Genomic DNA, 22,092 nt, shown 5'->3' with positions numbered 1-22,092 from the left:
TGGAAAAAATTGTTTGTTCGTCTTTTATTTATTTATAATTAATTAAACAAATGATCACCCTTAAGTGGGCCCCTTGAAAACGTACTAGAGGCCAGAGCCCCAAACGTTGGTCCGACCAGATCTCCGAGCAAACCAGCGGACCACTTAGCGCTGCACTACACCAGGCAACTGACCGGAACCGATGGAGGCTGACAGTCGACAAGCTAAAACGGAGTCACGATCCTCAGCAATGAGGGAGCGATGGAGAAGAAGAAGAAGAAGTGGGCCCCTCTTAATAAAAATAAAGATACCTAGATCTTTATTTTTATTGCCCAAATTAGTTAATTTGGATCAATTATCGTTTGTTCGACGACTAATGGTGATTGTTCGATCATAAAAACAATTAAATTCCCAGCTATGTCCTATGTCAGCAACTTTGGTTCTTTTACGGATCACCTCATTTCTGATTCTGATTTCTTCGGATATCATCAATCTAAAAATGCAACTCAACTGACACCGAGCGCTAAGAATTATTTTAAGTCACTTAATAAAAAATAGAAAAGAAAATTGACATATGTCGTCATTTAATTTTTTTATGACAAAGTCCCAATTTAAAGTATCTCTTCTTCTTCTCAGTCGTGTCACTCTTGACAGAGTGGTCGTGATCGTCATGTAGTGTTAGAAGGGGCAGACTTGATGAGTCTCACGATGTCGCGCCATCTCTCCAAAATATCTCTAAAAATACTTATTACTAAATGTCTCAAAACAAAAGAAGAACTCAGAAATCTAGACGAATGACACAAGTTTCCTACACAAATATATAATAAATATAAATATATTCTTCATCTACAATTAAAAATTTGGTAAAATGCAATTTTCGAAATGCAAATTTTTTGTAAAAAATAAAGTAAAATCTGAGAATGAGCGTACATAGTTGTATAATTATACTATAATTTCAGCTTGCAAAATATATTAATTGGCTGAAAGAAGAGCAATAAGCTGTTTCATTTTGTAAAAAAAAGGTACCGCTGTTATGCCGAATGAAAGGGTGCCTATGATCTCAAATATATTAAGTGTATAATCTATGCCTATGATAAAAACGGCCACAGAATAACAAATTACGTGTGCGGGTATTTTTTATCAAATCAGCCTTACCTCACATACTGATTATATGGACAATCGTTTTATTAAAAAAATATAAATGAAAAATGTGTAAAAGATAAATGTCACGTCTAAAGCGCCTTATTCACGATCCATCTTGCTGTACGTCCCGCCAAGGCCATGCACGATGCACGATGCAAAAGGATCATGAATAGGCTTGACGTACGTCGATAATTATTATTAATTGTTTGCTGGATTTGCACGACCGATTTTGCGTCCAGCGAGTGTCCCCACCACCGCGAGCGTCGTGCAGATAGACAGTGAATAACGCTGACGTACGTCAGAGCGGTCCTGCGTCGTGCGTGCTTGATCGTGTATAGACTTGCTGTACAGCAGATTTAACATTTGTAGCTTGTTTCGAGAGGAGACTGCACGTCAAAATGGATCGTCAAACACTTTCAAGATTTATTGAAAGATATAAGTTCCACATGTTTGTGGAATGTCTCAAGCGCAGACTATATGAATAAACAAAAAATAATAAACTTATTACAATTTTTTAGGCCCATTTTAGGGGAAGCTGCAAGGATTGATAGCGTGCGTAAAAAATGATATTAATTATTTGAGTATACTCTGCACGTTTAAAAAAATCATCCAAAATCCTCTTGCTATTTTTTGCCTCTCTTCTGCTGGTGCTGACAACATCAGAAGGACTCCCATTTTAGGCGTTTTGATAAAACAGCTGGCATTTTAAATAAATTAAAACGCTCTCATTTAATTCGTTCGATTTATTCTGTTCGCGCTTGATACATCCAGCACCGCGGCCTTGAGCTGACGTACAGCCGTGATGGATCGTGAATAAAGCGCTAAATGCATCGTGCATCGTGCATGGCCTTGGCGGGACGTACTTACAGCAAGATGGATCGTGAATAAGGCGCTTAAGTTAAAACGCATTGATTGTTTTTTTGCATCATAGCTGCATTATGTAATCAAACGGCCATTTTTAAGAACGATGACGCTTGTATTCTGTGCTATTTCTATTCCCTTACGGAAAAAAAAAAATGATATTTTCATTTCAAAAAAAATAAACAACATTGGGCGAATCGATTATTCGTGAACTATTTTAATTTTGGGACGAATCAATTAAATAAATTCAAGGAAAAAACGTATGTTTAAGGAGTACGGCACATTAATTTTGAAGTAATTTACGTAATTTAGTAAGTCAGAAAATTCATACTGAAGTACGAAGGACCCTTTATAGGTGGTAAAAGGTTTAGTTTTATTTAGTTATTTAAAAAATAATTGAAAAATCTTTATAATTGTTATATTATGTGTAAAGAGATTTTACAATTATGAGTGAAATACCTCACGCATGTGGAGTTTGTCAAAAACGTTTCACATGTATTAGTCATTTAAAACACGACACAATGTAATGAAACCTTATGTTTGTGAAGTGTGCCAAAAAGGTTTTACGCAAATGTTTTATTTAAAAAAGCATCTAAGAATCATCAGCGAAAAACTCCATAATTGTGAAGTGTGCGACAAAAGCTTTGCACAAGCAGTAGAGTTAAAAAGACATCTAAGAACTCACACTGACAATAAACCTTATGTGTGTGAAGTATGTGATAAAAAGTTTGTGCTAAAATGGCACCTCAAGGTACATCAAAGAACACATACTGGTGAAAGACCTTATGTGTGTGAAGTATGTGATAAAAAGTTTGTGCTAAAATGTCACCTCAAGGTACATCAAAGTACACATACTGGTGAAAGACCTTATGTTTGTGAAGTGTGTGACAAAGGCTTTAAAAGAATTAGTAATTTTAAAAGGCATCAGAGAGTCCATGCCACAGAGAAGCCTTACATTTGTGAAGTGTGCCACAAGATTTTTTTAAGGATGGAGACCTTACAGAGGCATTTAAGTAGACATAGTGGAGAAAAACCTTACATGTGTGAAGTGTGTAAGAAGAGATTTACACACATAGCATACCTGAAACGGCATTTAAGAACCCACACTGAAGATAAACCTTATGTGTGTGAAGTATGTGATAAAAGGTATAGGCTAAAATGCAGCCTCAAGAAACATCACAGAACACATAGTGATGTAAGACCTTATGTTTGTGAAGTGTGTGAAAAAAGCTTTAAAAGCCTTTATGATTTAAAAAGACATCTGAGAACCCACACTGGAGATAAACCTTATGTGTGTGAAGTATGTTATAAAAGGTTCATGCTAAAACACAGCCTCAAGAATCATCAAGTAACACATACTGAAGAAAGACCGTACGTTTGTGAAGTGTGTGACAAAGGCTTTAAAAGCCTTAATAATTTAAAGGGACATCTGGAAACCCACACCATGGAGAAGCCTTACATTTGTGAAGTGTGCCATAGGAGTTTTTCAAGGATGAACAGATTAAAGAAGCATCTAACTAGACACACTGAAGAAAAACCTTACATGTGTGAAGTATGTGATAAAAGGTTCGTGCTAAAACACAGCCTCAAGAAACATCAAATAATACACACTGGTGAAAGAACTTATGTATGTGAAGTTTGTGACAAAGGCTTTATGACCATTCACAATTTAAAAAAACATCTGAGGACCCACACCACGTAAAAGCCTCACATTTGTGAAGTGTGCCACAGGAATTTTTCAAGCATGGACACCTTAAAGAAGCATCTAACTAGACACACTGGAGAAAAACCTTACATGTGTGAAGTGTGTAACAAGAGATTTTTACATAATGCATACATAAAACGGCATTTAAGCACACATGCTGAAAAGATAAATAGGCCCATAAAGTTACAAATATAGTTTAAATGTTAAAACGCAAAATAAAAATTAAATCATAAATATTTCTTATTTTGTCCAGGATAGTATGGAAAAGTAATAAATATATTTTTATTGGGAACCTTTTCATGCTAAATATTTTTCTGAGTTTCTCGCCGAATCTTCTTAGTGGGTCGCGTTTCCGATCTGGCGGTAGATTCTGCGAAGCACTGCTCTTGCTAGGGCAGTGTTAGCAACACTCCGGTTTGAGTCCCGTGAGCTCACCTACATGTTAGGGAGAAGCTGAAATAGCCTCTCAAGGCTATCAGCATAGGAAGGGGAAAAAAGAACTTTCACACTTGCAAGTATTTTTTGCTCGTACCAGGGCGCCGTACTCCGAAGTAACACCTGGTTTTATAATCTGGTAGCGTAAATACTCCTAATAGCCTAAGAGCCCGCGACGGCCAGACCTTCGTTATTTTTTAAAAGATGAAAGTTTCTCTGTGTATGTCTCCCAACACAGGTAAGAATGGAAAGCAGTCGACGTCGCCCCAAACACGTCATTTCGGATCCTCCCGATCCTCTAACGGTGCTTTAGGTACCTCAAGCAGCGGTCACCGTTCTCGTCGAACCCGTCGCTTGCAACGAAGGGCTCGACGAGTAAATTAACCCTCAGACACAACCCACTGAGTTTCTCGCCGGATCTTTTTAGTGGGTCGCGTTTCCGATCCGGTGGTAGATTCTGCGAAGCACGGCTCTCGCTAGGGTTCGTGTTAGCAACGCCATCAGGTTTGAGCCCCGTGAGCTCACCGAATAGTTAAGGTTCCGCTGAAATAGCCTCTCAAGGCTATCAGCGGTATCAGCTTAGGTAGGAAAAAAAAAAAAAAAAAACAGAACGACCCGCGACTATAGTTTCGATCGGTGGTTACTTGGGCAGGTAACAGGCCGTAAAGGTATATAAAATAGTGCTTTAAATTCGTTAAAGTATACAGTTAATTTTTTTTATTATTTACTCCAGAATATTTTTAGAAATCACGATATCCATTGCCGGACACATTTTACAGTTGCTACCCCCTGCCAGACACCCCTAAACTTTAATAAATTTTAATTTTACTTGCTATGTTATATTATAAAAGCTGAATTTTATATATGTTACTTAGGGATTTATAAAAATATGTTACCCCAATAGCCAGACAGTTTGGTTCTTATACCGGTCACTCACATTCGCACGAATACGCAAACCCGCATGTTGTGGACCTCTTTGCTATTTTGATAACTAATGTAGTTTTTTTATATACTTCACTTTTGACGTTTGTCTTCATATTACCCATTTCTTTCTGTTTTCTTAATTTTCTGTTTTTATTAAAAAATAATTATTCTCAACTTGTTTCATCGTTTATCATTTTACAGAGATTTGTTTAGTTTGTTCAGTTCACCGCAAGTGTAGGACGACATTTGCAAATGATTATGCAAAGTTTTCGCTGCATTCGTGGTTTTCCAAGCTGTGTCGGTTTTTTAACAGACATTGGTGATTTGGTTTTGCGATTTTGAACTTAAAAACGTAGTCTCAATTAACTTTACGATTAAGCGGTAGTTGTCAATATACATTTACGAAGGAAAGACGTGTTTCTCTAACTGATCCGCCGGCACAAGCCAAACAGAACCTTACGACCTTACCATATGGTCGACTTCGAGCCGCACAGAAGTTCAACATTGCATCGAGGACCGGCTACCTGGAGAACAAAGAACTGCATTTCTGAGCGATAAACAAGCGCCGGGTTGAAGTTTAGTGCAATTATAAAGACAATCAGGTATATTCGCGCCGACGCTTCAATATTTACAAGTTTTAGTGTGAGAATTTCGACTGTTACGTGTGAAATATGGCCACGGAAACCGAACAAGCAATCAGTATACTAGAAAATACAGCCCTACTATTGAAGAAAACCCAGATTAATTTATCAAAATGCCCCAAACAACGACTGGCTAAAGTGGGCTATTTACAAACGAGAATTAAAACAATTGAAGAATACTGGATGATCTTCAAAGAAGCTCATAAAAAATTATTGACCTGTACCACTCGTGAGGAGCGTGAATTGCTGCCATATTTCGAGAATGAGGATTTTTTTGTACAAGAAGATATGTACTTGTGTATGTTGGGAGACTTGACAGACATGTTGGCGGCACTCGAGTCTGCCAAAGGTAAACAACCGCCGCCAGAAGAACTGCAAAATAAGAAAGTTAACCTCCCGGCACAGATCATAGAAACAAGGAGATTAGCTTTGTACAAAAAATTATTCGTGTTCAGATGTCTCCGCGTTTCTCCCACTTACTTCACTCACACAAAACCAAAAATTGTAAGAACGGCACACGAGCTCATATTTCTCCCGCACACGAAGAAACTTACAGCAACACCAATAAACTCATTAATAGAACACATGCAAAAAGAGGGCGGCGCATTTACCTGTAGCTACGGACTCTGAATAAACACACATGTGCAAGTTATGCAACTAGTGATGTTAAGTGATAATCATAGAAAAGTATCGATTAAAATTCAGTTAACTATATTATCTGCTCTCTCTCCTAAAATTTTATTGACTATAATACTTATAATAATAATAATAAATTGACTTGAATACTATACCGGAGTTTCCCTCGACCGTAGGTACTCTATACAAGCGAAGTTTTATCATAATTGGAATATTAACTAATTATATTAACTACCAAGAAACAGTTAGGATATCAACTTCTCGAATCAAGAGAAACACAAGTAAAACTGCAAGAATTTTATTGTTAAGGATTTTATTGACCAGTAAAATGTAAATATTTATTTAAAACTTGCCGCTTAGACAGTTTAGGTATAGCGTTCTTAGTTAAGTAGTGTAATCTTATGTTTACATATTTTTCCATTACGGCTTTTATAAGAATTATTAAATGGTTATTCATTGGCGATTGATTAAATTGGTGAAAATTAATTTTTTCAAAAAGATTCATACCTAAAAAATGCGATAAAGATTTTGACATGAGCTCTTGTCTAATATTTTTTGATAAAATTTTCGTGGTATTAGATGAAAGAATATATGTTTTTATTATTACTTCCATCCGTTTACATATGGTTATTACGTCACTAGATGGAAATATAAGGCCGCCTTTATCCTTCAATTTTATTAACTTGAGGTGCTTGTCATTAATTGTATCTGCAATCAAACCGCTACAGCATGTATCACACTTCAGCAATTTTAGCAAACGATGAACTATAAATCCAGCTATGTATGACACTACCTGGCTACTAAATTCTGTGACATCTTGTACAAGTATACTGATTTCCTCATCAAATACGGCTTGTTCATATAATAAACTCATCTCGTCTTCGTCATTACCTTCGTGTAACTTACATGGTTCGATTGTCAGATTTATATTTTGGACAGCTGAAGAGCACGACAAAAAAGAAACCTCCTCAAGAGCTATACAGTTTCCCTGGTCTACATCTCTAAGCTCCGACTTTACCAAGAGCTTTTTATATATTGCTTGAAACTGTCGCGCCGTTGGGTTGGTGCTGCATCCACCATGTGACCGTATATGTCCAAACATAAGCTCTAAATGATCTTGGCTGATTTTGTAAGCCGGAATGTACTTAAGTTTTTGGTCCTTTTCAATTAGTTGTATATACAAGGCCTTGAGGCTTTCTATGCACACTAATAAACCAATAAAACCGGTTTTTCTGGGTGTAATGATAGCTTTTGTACCATCTGAAAGCTTTATAGATGTTAGACACCGTTTCGCCTTTTCTAAAGTTTCAAATACCTTGTCTTTGTTGCCTGGGCAAACTGGTTTTTTATAATGGAGTTGGGCCATATGCCTTGAATTTAACACATCGAACAAGTTGTTGATAGTTTTTAGATATTCCACAGTGCCTTCTACATCATCAAAACCAGCGATTTGAAGTTCACAACAAAAATTCAGGGCATCTGCAACACTGTTGCTAAATAATTGCGAAGCTAAGCGAACTTTCATTTTTTGGTTCTTGAAAAAGATATGACTTTTTCGTAATTTATTTGCTAAGTGCAGTTTTTCTTTATCCTGAATGTCATACAGATTTTTTAGATGACTCCATTTTATACACCTATTTGAAGCATCCATGAAACATCCATATGATTCAAAAGCATTTCTCAATAGCTTCAGCATGTGGCATGGATCGAGAAAAATATGTACAGGTTGACGAGTAACGGGGTGCTCAAAATATGATTTTAAGTTTTCAACTTCAAAAGAACATCCGAGTTTCTTAGCCATGGTGATATTGGCTGGACAGCCGTCAAAAGTCATCGAGGTAACTTGAATACCTGTATCTTCTAATAATTCCAAACATTGTCTGACAAGATTAGACCGTTGTTCTCCTGTGACACCGTCAATGAGAAAATACCCGACTGGTATTTTCCAAGCCCCATTAATTGCGGTAACTAAAAATACAAGAACTTCTTTGGCTTCGGGTAAACAATCCCCTTGTTCTGCAGAATTAGAAATATCAACATACCCGTGCATTTGTTTTCCATCCCACTCTACATGCTGTCTGATTGCCATTTCATCTAAAACTAAATTACACAACAATTTGTGTTTAGTGCAGGCAGTTTTAAGTTTTATCGCTTTTAATGATTCTTGCGTGAATCCAGGCTGAGCATCGATAGATTGGTACCACTTTTTTATGGTTCGAATATGAGGCAAAGCTGTTTGGAATTTTTTTCTTACATACGCGTACGCCTTTGGCGAATAAAAGTGAAGAGTAGTGGCAAAAATTCTTAAAGCAGGCGGATATTTCTGGTTAGTACTTTGACCCGATGAAACATTTCTTTCATAACGCTGGATAAGGTCGGTTACTCCAATGTTTTCTAATTGCGTAACGTGATCAGCACTAATGAAGTTTTTTTCATTAAGGTTTTTCAAAATGTCCTTTAAATTAGCAATTTTTTTCTGATAACGGCTGGTTTTCTTTTGAAGCCTTCTGATTTGCATTTTTTGTGTTTTTATGAAACTGTCTTGTACCAAAATCAATTGGCGTAATTTACGCTTTCTAGGTGTTTCGATGAGATCATTTTTTTCCAGATTTTCTTGTTCCAAAATGCTATTTTGTCGAGCATTAAAGTTTGTATCGATACCATATATTGTAGACGTTGGAGCAGTATTTTCCGAATTATCGTTTTTTTCACAAGTGAGATTTTGTGATTCGGTTCCGGTTGGAAGTTTTAAAGCAACCGTCTGTAATTAAGAAAACATTCCGCATTTATATAATTTCTCATATAAAAAACTTACTTTGTTTTATATTTATATTAAAAAAAAGAAACAAGTTTTTGATGTTGTAAAATAGTTTAACTTACCAAATTAGGATCCTTTTTATCCAATTCAGAATAAAAGCACACTTTGGATGTGGAAGGTTCCATATAATTCATCAATACCATACGCAACTTCAATGTTGGGACCGACCATTCGAAGAGCCGACGAACTTTCTTCAATGGTTGAAAGCACTTTGGCTCAAAGTGGGACGAGCATATGGTGTGATTTTTTGTTGGGAACCAGCTTGGACCCCTTCCTGTCGCATTTATCCACATTTCTTTTATCTTTGGATCTTTCGGATAGCTAAAGTTTTAAAATAAAAGCATGGTATAAATGATGATCATTATATGAATGATGCATGAATACCACAATATATTAAAAACCAACACATTATCTACACTTATTTTACGTTTTATCAGTTATTTAATGCTCAGTTTCTGAAGTTACTATTTACCTATATTGCCATTAGCTATTGATTCAATAAAAGTTAGGTGAAGTAATCAAGAAATAGAAACAAATTGGGTTTTTAAATAATTAATTGTATCTTAAATAATCATTCGTACTAAATAGGATCGTATAAAATATCGACAATACAGACAATACAATAACAGACAACCCTAACACACAAAAGCCGACAGCGGCCGCTTCACGAAACTATCGTGTGAGTGAGAGTATCAGTAAAAAAATTATCCATTGCGCTATTAGAGCAGCCGATTCATCGATTCATTTGTACTAAGCAAGCAATGGTTTTAGTTCCTAATGAAAAGGGATCTATCATCGCTTTTCTAAATTTTTTAATGAATTCTGTAATTTCAATATGATAAACTATAATATTGTAGTACTTACGTGTGAAATGAGATGCTATCTTTCTTGTAATTCACAATACAGCTGTTATTTTTGCAAACAATCACTGAACAACGCGGCATTTTGTTAAAAATCGTAAGCAATGAAGACGTCGCAAGTTGACATTCGACTAATGACCGAAACTGGCATCAAGCCGCTTTGAGGCCAGATGCGTTCGCAAGCGCCACGCCTCCTTGCCATATCTCCTGTGTTTCTATGATCTGTGCCTCCCGGCTATACATTTACCTCTGTTTTCGGGCGAGTACGAACTCTGGCCTAGTTTTAAAGATTTGTTTTCATCACTCATTCACAACTGCACAACACTAAGCGACGTCGAAAAACTCCATTACTTAAAAACCAGTGTGGCAGGTGAAGCAGCGACTTTATTGAAGCACATTCCAGTGACAAGCGCTAACTACATTCAAGCATGGGGAACGCTGAACCATCGATATGGGAACAAGCGTCTAATAGTGAACGCGTTGTTGAAGCGACTTTTTTCTCAGAAGAAATGTACCAGCCAAGCCGCAACCCAATTGAAATATCTACTCGACACCACCAACGAAGTATTACAGAGTCTAGAAAATCTGGAGGTGTCGACGGATTCTTGGGATCCAGTAATCATATTTCTGGTTGCACAGAAGTTGGACCCTGAATCCCAGAAGGAGTGGGAACAAAATTCCTACTCAGAGAATTCCCAGGACTTGTCGACCTGGAGGGATCTGCGCAAGTTTTTGGAGGCAAAATTCAGAACATTGGAATTAGTCAACCCCCCCACTACTACGAAGTTTGCCAAGGAACGAGTCCTTCACGTTACAGCCACGGAAAGACCAAAGCAAAGAAGTTGTGCTTTATGTACAGACGCGCACACGTTATGCCATTGTAACGTATTCACCAAGATGTCACCAAACGAACGGAGAGAACACGTCAAAACAAACAAGCTCTGTTTCAACTGCCTCGGGGTTGGACATTCGGTGTTTAGGTGCCGTTTACCAACATCATGCCGTGTATGTAAGAGACGTCACCACACTCTTCTACACCTACCTAACTACGGGGAGGCATCGGCTTCTCATGTTGTAGCTAATCAACCGATGTCATCCAATCAAGCAAATGTAGAAGAAAAGGAAATTCAAGCAATGGTTGCGTCACACTATCACGCAGGGCGGAAACAGACAATTTCACTATTAGCTACTGCAATAGTAATTTTAAAGAATGAACGTGGACACACTACTGCATTGAAGGCGCTGATAGACTCAGGATCTCAAGCATGTTTTATAAGTGAGAAGGCAACTCAGATCCTGAAACTACACAAGACATCAGTAGATCTTATCGTGTCTGGACTGGAGTCCACGAAGGTTAGAGTCAGGCATGAAGTAAATGTAAATGTATTATCACGATGGAACAACTTCATTTTACCTATAAAAGCCTACGTGATGACGAAGCCCTTGACCTCTAACATACATTCAGGCACAATAATAAGAGGAGATTGGCCGCACCTTGCTGGCATTCAACTGGCAGACGAGACATTTTCAGCCTCCTGTAACATCGACCTGCTGTTGGGTGTCAATGAATATGTAAACATTATGAAGAAGGGGTTGATCAAAGGCCCACCAGGTACACCATGCGCACAAGATACATACCTGGGATGGATCCTTATGGGTGGAATTGACATCAAGGTCAGAAAGCATGAGCAATCCTTAACGGTCATGAAACAAGAAGTTGATATAGAAGATTTACTGAAAACAATATGGGAAGTTGATGAAGATACGAAAAGAAACCTAACACAAAGGGAACAGTTATGTGAAGATATATACACTAAGACACAGAAGCGAGATGAATGTGGAAGATATGTTGTCAAATTACCATTCAACACAGAAGAACCTAAATCAACAGAAGGAAATACGAGAGAAATAGCAATGAAGAGACTAATGCAATTAGAAAGAAGGTTCAAAAATAAAGAATTAAAGCAAGAATACAAGAAGGTAATTGAAGACTACATAGATCTAAAACATATCGAAGAAATACCTACACAAGAAATAAATAATAAATCAGTCTACTTACCTCACCACGCCGTGATCCGTAATGATAAAGAAACCACGAAGACTCGTGTCGTATTTGACGCCTCGTGCAAGGGCTCCAACGGTGTTTCTCTCAATGACGAACTGTTGACGGGTCCTGTACTGCAAGACGATCTGAGAAACCTGATAATGAGGTGGAGAACTCACGCCGTTTGCTTTGTTGCTGATATCCAGAAAATGTACCGTATGATATGGGTTGACCGAGAAGACACAGATTATCAAAGAATTTTGTGGAGAAACGACCAAACTGAAGAAGTCAAGGACTACAGGTTGTTAACTGTTACATTTGGAACAGCTTCTGCTCCCTATCTCGCTGTAAGAACCCTTATGAAATTGGCAGAAGATGAAGGCGCCCGGTATCCAGAGGCTGCTAAGATATTGCGTGAAGATTTTTACGTTGATGACGCAATGTCTGGAAGTGCCAGTCTGCAACAAGCAATAAAAAATAGTCAAGATCTTAGAGCACTTCTTCATTTGGGTGGATTCGAACTAAAGAAATGGTCATCCAACAGCCGAGAATTCTTGGCAACAGTTGATCCTAGCGATAGATCGTCAAATGCTAATCTGGAATTGAAGATTGATGGAACAATAAAGGCACTTGGCGTACAATGGAATTTCGGAAAAGACAGATTCGAGTACAATTTAAACTTACCTCCAATCGATGAAGTGATCACAAAGCGAAGCATTCTGTCTGACATCCAAAAGTTGTTTGACCCACTCGGCTGGATTGCGCCCAGCATCGTTCTGACAAAGATATTAATGCAAGAACTATGGCTTGAAAAGATAACCTGGGACGAGGCATTGAATTCTAAAATAGCCAGCAAGTGGATCACATTGCGATCTGACCTTGAACATGTGAATGAAATCTACATAGAAAGATGGGTAGGTACGACGTGCGCCAAAAGAGAGTCCATAGAACTCCATGGATTCAGCGATGCATCCATCCAAGCATATAGCGCTGTAGTATATTGTAGAATGACTCACCCAGACGGTACGAACAAAACGACGCTTATCGCAGCAAGAACAAGAGTGGCCCCGTTGAAAACAATATCCTTACCTCGATTGGAGCTCTGCGGTGCGCTGATACTCTCAAGATTGCTTAAGCAAGTTGGTCAAGCAATGAGAATACCTGCAACTCAAATTTATGCTTGGACAGATTCGTCCATTGTCCTGTCGTGGTTATTTGGAGATCCAAACAACTGGAAGGTGTTTGTGGCAAACAGAGTTGTTGAGATTACAACCAATGTATCCTGCACTCAGTGGCATCACGTGCAAACTCAAGATAATCCAGCTGATGTTGGTTCCAGGGGGATGTTAGTAGAAAATCTGAAAAAGTGTGAATTATGGTGGCATGGGCCAGACTGGTTACAACAATCGAAGATACAGTTCACTAAACCAAACATTATGCAAACAGAGATTGAGAGGAAAAATAATAGAATACAAAATTTAAAAATAACTTACAACAAAAATGAACTAGAGAAGAGACTATTTACACAATTTGAAGAATTTGATACACTATTGGAGCTACTTAGAACAATCACATACTGCCGAAGATTCCTGAAACAAAAAACATTAAGGGACAGAATAGATAGCAAAATCACAACTGAAGAACTACATGTATCGATGCAAACTTGTATAAAAAGAGCACAAGAAGAGGAATTTACAGAAGATATAGAATCGTTAAGAACAAAAAAGAGAGTTAAAGGAACAAGCAAACTAAAAGCACTAGATCCTTACCTTGACGAAGATGGAATCCTGAAAGTGGGCGGTCGGCTCAGGAACTCCGAACTGTCTAATGAAGTGAAGCACCCAATCATTTTGGGTCATGCAAGTAGACTTGCCTATTTAGTGGTCGCAGAAGCACATTCGAAGACACTGCATGGAGGAGTGCAATTGATGCTCACTTACCTGCGATCGAGATACTGGATACTCCGCGCGAAGTCCCTAGTAAAGCAGTGTATCCATCGATGCTTGATGTGTGCTAGACATGGGGCTAGGGTAAAAACACAATTGATGGGAGACTTACCAAGTTTTCGGGTCAAACCAGCTCGGCCATTCCTTAACTCCGGTGTCGACTTTGCGGGACCAATTCAAATTCTAATAAAAAAGGGCAGAGGAGCCCAAACTGGCAAGGCGTACATAGCCATTTTTGTGTGTATGTCCACGAAGGCGATCCACTTGGAGTTGGTTGGTGATCTGACTTCAGCTGCATTCATTGGTGCCTTTAAACGATTTTGCGCACGAAGAGGCAGATGTACAAACATGTGGAGTGATCAGGGAAGAAACTTTGTTGGTGCTAACAAAGATCTGGTTGAAGCCTGGAAGGAAGCTCGCCTACAATTTGATGGAGAAATTAGTGAATTACTTGCTAACGATGGAACACAATGGCACTTCATCCCGGCCTACTCCCCAAATTTTGGAAATTTATGGGAGACAGGTGTGAAGTCTATTAAGCACCATCTACGAAGAATCCTTAACACTAACCTTACCTATGAAGAGCTTACGACGGTTCTCTGTGGAATTGAAGCGTGCTTGAACTCGAGACCGCTGTGCCCGCAGGAAGACAGCATGTCGGAACCATTAACTCCGGGTCATTTTTTGATAACTGAACCCCCTGTAACTGTGCCTGATGTGAACCTGCAAGACGCTAAAATAAGCAACCTGACACGTTGGCAATACACACAGAAACTGCTGAACGACTTCTGGTCAAGATGGCAAAAAGAATACTTGACGCGGCTGCAACAACGACCGAAATGGTTAAAACGCGAAGACGAATTCAAGATAGGGGACATTGTTCTCATAAAACAGGACAATTTGCCACCAGGAAAATGGCTTATGGGACGAATAACCGACAAGCATCCTGGCCCTGACGGTCTTACCAGAGTCTATAGTGTAAAGAGTGGTGATCATATAACAAAGCGATGCGTAACAAAACTATGTGCGTTGCCCATCGAAATAGATTAGTGCTATATAGTTGTTAATATTTGTTATTTTACTATTGTTCTTTGTATAAATTCTTTCCGACCGCACCATATGCCGATACCTTAATGATTGTTGTAGAAGCAAATCAAAACATGTGATTACCTATAAATTTTGTTGATTTTACTTAATTTAAAAGGACTTCAGTAGTCCTTTGGTGGGCGGCTTATGGTGATTTGGTTTTGCGATTTTGAACTTAAAAACGTAGTCTCAATTAACTTTACGATTAAGCGGTAGTTGTCAATATACATTTACGAAGGAAAGACGTGTTTCTCTAACTGATCCGCCGGCACAAGCCAAACAGAACCTTACGACCTCACCAGACATCAAAGCGCGCGAACCGCGATCCTTCGCGTAGTCTCCCACACATTCGTGTGACCAGTTGCGCCCAGGATTGCGAAGGCAACGGACGTTTCGCTATTTTCATAGATCGTGACGTCTACTGTGTAGCGTATCTTCATCAAAAGAAATCCCATAAAACAGCATGGCTGTTAATGATGTCTGGGAAAGAATTCAAAACTCTTTTTCTCTTCAATGTTCTATTGACGAATTAAAAAGGAGGAGAAATTCGTGAGACATTTGTAAACAAGTGTAGGAGGAAGCGCAAACGGGTTCGCAAATTGAGTACCGAACCCATTTGCACAGTCGCTAAGTTTGCGAATGAATGTTTGACAGCCCTTCACATGTGAATGAGACACGTCCGCTACCTTCGCAATCGTCAGCGCAACTGGGCAAACGAATGCGTGGGAGACTACGCGAAGGTTCGCGGTTCGCACGCTTTGATGTCTGTTAAAAAATCGACACAGCTTGGAAAACCACGAATGCAGCAAAAACTTTGCATAGTCATTTGCAAATGTCGTCCTACACTTGCGGGTTTGCATATTCGTGCGCATGTGAGTGACCGGGGTATTGCGATCTTTTACTGCACATCAGCTGTCATTTATGGGATTTATCCTGCGTTCTTCAGGAAAGGAATCAAAAAAATATCCAGAGTACCAGGAAGCTTTCAAGGATTTCCGTAACAGCGAATCAATTGAAAATTTAGATCAACAACAAAACATCTATAATATCATTCAGAGGTTTATATGCAATGTTTAAAATGTCCGTAATGTAATTGATGTTGATGCTGTTGCTGCTCGACTTCAAATAATCATCTACTCGTATACAGTCTCTGCTGTAAACGAAGCTTTTGACCGAAAGAAATTGCGAAATTTTTACGTTAACAATCTACCACCTTGTAAAAGCGAGCTATTGCAGCAATTTTTGCAATCAAATTATTTATATACAATTTGGAATAATGCTCTTCTAAAAAATCCAACCTCAGATCAAACCGGATAATAATGGCTTCTGGGGGTCTTCATTCGTATAATTTTTCATATATTATAGATTAGGTCACATGTTGTGATACTTTTGCCTTTCCCGTTGGAATTTCCTACCTACATTTTTCTTCATAAAAAATTATAAGTATATTATTCTATGATTGTTCACCTAAACACATAAATAATAATCTAATAATTCACTTTTTGGCGGGAACGCGAGGAGGGAAGTGGTATGATTTGTTTTATTTTGTCTATTTAGTGTCTCTTCAGGTTTAAATGTGTAATAACGGTGGTTTATTTACTGTTTCGTATCTTTGAAAGTGTGCAAATGTGGGAAAATGAAACAAAGCCGCTGGATGTTACTTTTCGGGATCCTCCCAAAACTCCACTGAAAAAATCTCAGTAAGTGACCACCATTTTACTCAGATTATATTTCATCTCATTTCACTTAATTTCATCCCAGTTGATTTGTCTCAAATTAATCATCTTCATTCACACCATACTATATTTTTTCATAAAAATAAGACATGGCTTAAAGAACTTAGTTACCATGTCATAAAATCCTATAAAAAAAACATAACAATTAAAAATTTAAATTTAATTCAGAATTGACTTGGAAAAACGCGGGAAACCTTTGAATTTGGCGGGCGCGGTTTTTGTTTGAATTTGTTGAAAAATATTTTTTTTTAATCTATTAAGTGATCAGAATAGTTAAAACTTGTATATATTTGTAATTTTTATTATTATTTAAATTTTTTTGTATTTTATTCTTTTTTTCTTCGAGTTGGGGTAAGTTTTTTATATTTATATGAACGAGCCTCCGGACCCGGGGGGCACAGCGCCCCCCGCGGTTGCATTTGTCACAATCTCCAACGAATCCGGAATGGATTCTGACTGCTCTTTGGTGTCTAAAAGGAAGCTGAAGCGTAACCAGCTCCACAAAATTTGTAAAAATTGTAACAAAAGGAAAAGAAAAAATAATACAGAAACATTTAAACAATCGGACTGTCAATGCAAAGACGAATTTACTGAGAGCACTATTGATTTGCCTGCACCTGGTCCTTGCACTGATACATCTTCAAAGCCCGTTCCTCCCACTGATATGTCTCATAAAGCCTCCACACAAATTGGTAGGGCTAGTTATGATGCCAATGACCACGGCCCGTTTGTGGTACACGTGCAGAAAATACAGTCTGCTGATGATGATGGTACAACATTACACCCAGTTGTGTTTGGCAGATATTTAAAAAAAAATTTTTTCAAAAATATTGTTAACGGAAGTTTGAAACGTATTGGCCGAAATAAAATGACACTTTCTTTTAATAATTATACAGACGCTAACAGCTTTGTCACTTCAAACTGCTTAGCTACAAACAACATGAAGGCTTTTATCCCAACTTTTAACATTACGAGGATGGGTTTAGTTAGGGGAGTCCCAACTGAGTGGTCCCCTGAAGATATTATGCAGAACACTAATGTACCCATTGGGTGTGGGGAAATTCTGAAAATTAGAAGACTAAACTATAAAGTCATGATAAACAACACACCCACATGGAAACCTTCGCAAACAGTCGTGTTTACATTTGATGGACAAGTTTTGCCCAAACGTGTATTTATGTGTTATAATTCTATGCCTGTTAAATTGTATATATACCCAACCATCCAGTGCTTTAATTGTTGCCGCTTTGGGCACACCAAGGTCCAATGTAGGTCAAAGCCCAGGTGCTTCAAGTGTGGTCAGGGCCACACTGGAGATACTTGTAATGTGGAGGAAGACTGTGTATCTTGCTGCTTATGTTCTGGGCTGCACTTTGCTTCGAGCAAAAAGTGTCCAGAGTACGTGAGACAAACAGATATTAAAGTAACAATGGCAGAGAATAGCTTATCCTATATTGAAGCGTCAAAATTACATCCCCCCATTTCTAAATCATTTGCTGATATTGTATCCTCTCTCCCAACTAAATCTGTTCCTGGTGGAAATACAGTATTGCCTGGTTCACCATCCTCACGTACAATATCTTATAAAAAAACAGTCTTCACTAAACCCAGAACTCCTCCTCAACACAGTAAAGGTTTTGATCATGTAGCACATGAGTCTCTTGTAAGGGACTACAATATGCCAGAGCCTTCTAATGGATGTGCATTACCATCCTCGTCTAATGCAAATTCACAACAGACAATAGCAGAGTTAATTACTATATTGATCAAATTACTTTCTGAACCCAATTTATCTATACCGTCCCACGCTGCTAATTTAATTCGTACTTATACTAATATTAATAATGGCCAACATGGACAAGTTAGTTCAATGGAATTGCCGCAGTATTATAAACAAAAAGCATGAAATTATACATATTATAAATACTTTTAATCCTTTTATATTTTCTCTATCTGAAACCTGGCTAAAGCCAGATTTTGTATTCAAAATCCCTGGTTATTCGTGCTTAAGAGAAGACAGGGCTGATGGATATGGTGGTGTATGCCTACTCATCAGAAACTCTAGCACCTTTTCTTCCTTCCCTCTCCCTTCACATAGTAACTGCTTTTCTGTCATTGCAGCTATTGTTGATGGTATCTGTTTTGTCTCTATCTATGTCCCTCATCCCTCCTTGCAAATCTTCAATGAAATTAAAAACTTCATTTCAGTTCTTCCTCGGCCTTTCATGATTCTGGGTGATTTCAACTCTCATCACACATCTTGGGGTAGTTCAGTATCTAATAGTTATGGTTATGAATTATTAGATATCTTAGACATGTATAGCCTGTGCATTTTAAACTCGGGTTCTCCTACTCGCCTCACAAAGCCTGGTGAAGTAATTAGTGCCATTGATCTGTCCATTTGTACTCCCCAGTTAGCATCTTCTCTATCTTGGTCTACTTTGTGTTCCACTTATAATAGTGATCACTATCCCATAATCATTTCATTTCCCTGTAAAAAAAAGGATACAATGTGTATTCAAAACTCTCGCCTCAAACACAAAATCATAGACTCTAAATGGAGTCAATACACGTTATTAATAGAAGAGAAAATTAATAATTGCTCAGAAGTTAATGTCATAGATAATAATTATTTCAAAGCTATTTTGTTAGAATCGGCTGATAATGTTTTTCCAAAGAAAAAGCCGTGTAGTAATAAGTTGTCATCTCCACCGTGGTGGGATGAAGAATGTACCAATGCTATAAAGAAACGCAAGGCAGCAGAGCGTAATTATCACAATAATATGTCTATGAAAAACTACGAGGCATTAATGACTATAATGAAAGAGGTTAGAAAACTATTTAAAAAAAAGAAATTTGACGGGTGGAGGAAATTTTGTAGCACTATATCACCTGAAACACATGCTACTGTCATATGGCGAAATATCAAAAGATTTAGATCAGCTGTCAATCCTTCTAACGCATTGTTGCTGCCTATAGAATTAGCAGATCAATTCCTTGATCGTTTGGCTCCTCCTTCTGCTCCACTCAACGATCCTATCCTGTCTTATAAGCAATATAACTCTGATGCCCCTTCTTCTCTAAATCTAACTTTTACGTTAGGGGAGTTAAAAGGTGTATTAAATCACGTCAAAGACAGTGCTCCAGGGGAAGATGGGATTCCATATTCCTTTTTGTCTCACCTTGGCGAAAAAGGATTAAATTACTTTTTAAATTTAATAAATAAAATTTTACTGACAGGTGACATTCCACCGTCATGGCGAAGTCAAATAGTATTGCCATTTTTAAAGCCGTCTAAGGTACAATCTGATATCAAATCATATCGTCCGATAGTTTTGTCATCGGTGATCACAAAAGTTGTTGAACATTTAATTAAAAATCGGCTTGAATGGTATATAGAAAATAACGAATATCTGTCCCAAACTCAGTTTGGATTTCGAAAAGGTAAAAGTGTGGGGGACAATTTAGGCATATTAGTTACGGATATTCGTAATGCTTTCTCAGATAAAAAGTCAGTAGTTGCTGCTTTTTTGGATATTAATTCGGCTTATGATAACGTTCTATTACATATTCTAAAAAGTAAATTAGATAAATTAAAGGTTCCCTATTTTTTAACTAATTCCATTGTAAATCTTCTTTCGGAGAGGAAAATTATTTTAGATGTTGGCGGCCCTTATAAGCCTAGTAGGCTGGTATGGAGAGGTTTGCCACAGGGGTCTGTTCTGAGTCCTTTATTGTACAATATTTATACATATGATCTAGAAGGTTCAGTCGGAGATTCAGCAAGTTTATTACAGTATGCCGATGACTTGGTTATTTATGCCTCTGATATGTCTGTAAGTACTGCTGAACGATATGTTTCCTCCTCTTTATCTTTGCTAAAAATCTGGATGGATGCAAATGGCCTTGATCTGTCTCCCTCAAAAAGTACTGTTGTACTTTTCACCAAATCCCGTACTCCTTGCTCACTTAATATAACATATGATGGGGATATATTACCCATTAGGAATCAAGTTAAGTTCTTAGGAGCTATTCTTGATTCTAAACTAACGGGTCAACCACACTGCGAATTTGTGGTTAGTAAATGTGAGCGAAACTTGAACATGCTGAGATGTCTCGGTGGGGTTTGGTGGGGTGCTCACCCGGCTACACTGAGGTTGGTGTATAATGCTGTCATTAGAAGTGTACTGGATTTTGGGACCTTTTTCTTAGACCCAGGTAATGTGGCTGGCTTTAGAAAACTAGATCTCATACAGTCTAGGGCTTTGAGGATTGTTTCTGGTGCCATGAAATCGAGTCCGGTTAATGCTCTGCAAATAGAATGTTGTGACCCTCCTTTAAACTTAAGACGTCAATATCTGTCCGATAGATTCATTTTTAGAATTGTTCAGTTCCATAATCATCCCCTCATTTCGAAACTAGAGTTTCTTTCTAAAAAAGTACCCTCTTCACATAAACCTTTACCTTGTCTGTTAAAAAGTTTCCTGAAATTCAAACAATTACAAGCCCCAACTCATTCTTTTCAGGTGCTTCCTTTATTTGGCGCTTCTTATGATTCTCTCTTACTTTCTCCAGTGATTTGCTTTTCTCTTGGCATTGAAAAATCTGATTTTAATGCCAATGAAAATTTTAATTGCAATGTCAATAGTAAATGGCCTAACTGGCATCAAATTTATACAGATGCATCTAAACACTCCAGTGGGTGTGTTGGTGTTGGAGTGTATCACAAACAGTACAACATAGTTCAGAAAATTAAATTACCTCCGGAATCATCGGTCTTTACCGGTGAATGTTTTGGACTATTAAAAGCTCTTGAATATGTGCTGTCTTTCAAACTAAAAAAAACCGTTATATTTACTGATTCCTTAAGTGCATTACAGAGCTTAGCAAAATTTTCACTAAAACTTAACCCTTTTTTTCATGTAATATTTGAATGTAAGAGAAAGCTGTTGCACTGCCAATCACACAACTATTTAGTATCATTTTGTTGGGTACCTAGTCACTGTGGCATATCTGGAAATGTGAAAGCTGACAGTTTGGCCAACAGTGCTACTGTGACCGGTGACGTATACCCGTACAAGAATTTTGGCCATGATCTTGCTGCTTTGCCCGGCATATGCCTCCACAAATCGTGGAATATGTGTTGGGAAGAGAGCGGCCGGATTAAGGGTCGTTTCTTGTATGCTATACAGTCTTCCGTTCCCAGGAAGCCATGGTTTGCCAAATTGTCGTTTGGTAAAACCGCCACTTCTACTATAATTCGTATGCGTCTGGGACA

At 38.0% G+C, this 22,092-nt stretch overlaps 3 protein-coding genes and 1 non-coding gene across 5 annotated transcripts in view; 2 read left to right on the top strand and 2 right to left on the bottom strand.

Annotated features, from left to right (window-relative positions):
* LOC134199623 (uncharacterized) overlaps positions 1-22,092 on the bottom strand; it is a 500,100-nt gene that overhangs the window by 267,331 nt on the left and 210,677 nt on the right. The gene's annotated exons all lie outside the window — the stretch shown is intronic.
* On the top strand, positions 1,218-3,922 carry LOC101744162 (zinc finger protein 28). Its single transcript, XM_004922128.5, has one exon. The coding sequence runs from the start codon at positions 2,510-2,512 to the stop codon at positions 3,683-3,685; it is 1,176 nt and encodes a 391-aa protein (XP_004922185.1). The 5' UTR covers positions 1,218-2,509; the 3' UTR covers positions 3,686-3,922.
* LOC119629163 (uncharacterized) lies at positions 10,107-15,042 on the top strand. Its single transcript, XM_038014161.1, has 2 exons — positions 10,107-10,121; positions 10,492-15,042. The coding sequence occupies exons 1-2, from the start codon at positions 10,107-10,109 to the stop codon at positions 15,040-15,042; spliced, it is 4,566 nt and encodes a 1,521-aa protein (XP_037870089.1).
* Positions 14,685-14,781, bottom strand: Mir3354 (microRNA mir-3354). The gene has a single exon (NR_107632.1). It is a non-coding gene; the product is annotated as a microRNA mir-3354 (primary transcript).

The sequence above is a fragment of the Bombyx mori genome, chromosome 11 (assembly GCF_030269925.1).
Source record: "Bombyx mori chromosome 11, ASM3026992v2".
Classification (NCBI taxonomy): Eukaryota; Metazoa; Arthropoda; class Insecta; order Lepidoptera; family Bombycidae; genus Bombyx; species Bombyx mori.
The sequence above is the reverse complement of the archived record's forward strand: the minus strand, read 5'-3'. Positions and strand labels throughout refer to the sequence as shown.

Bases quoted from the DNA above. Each gene is read 5' to 3' on its own strand.
- LOC101744162 (XM_004922128.5), top strand. From the start codon at position 2,510: ATGAAACCTTATGTTTGTGAAGTGTGCCAAAAAGGTTTTACGCAAATG.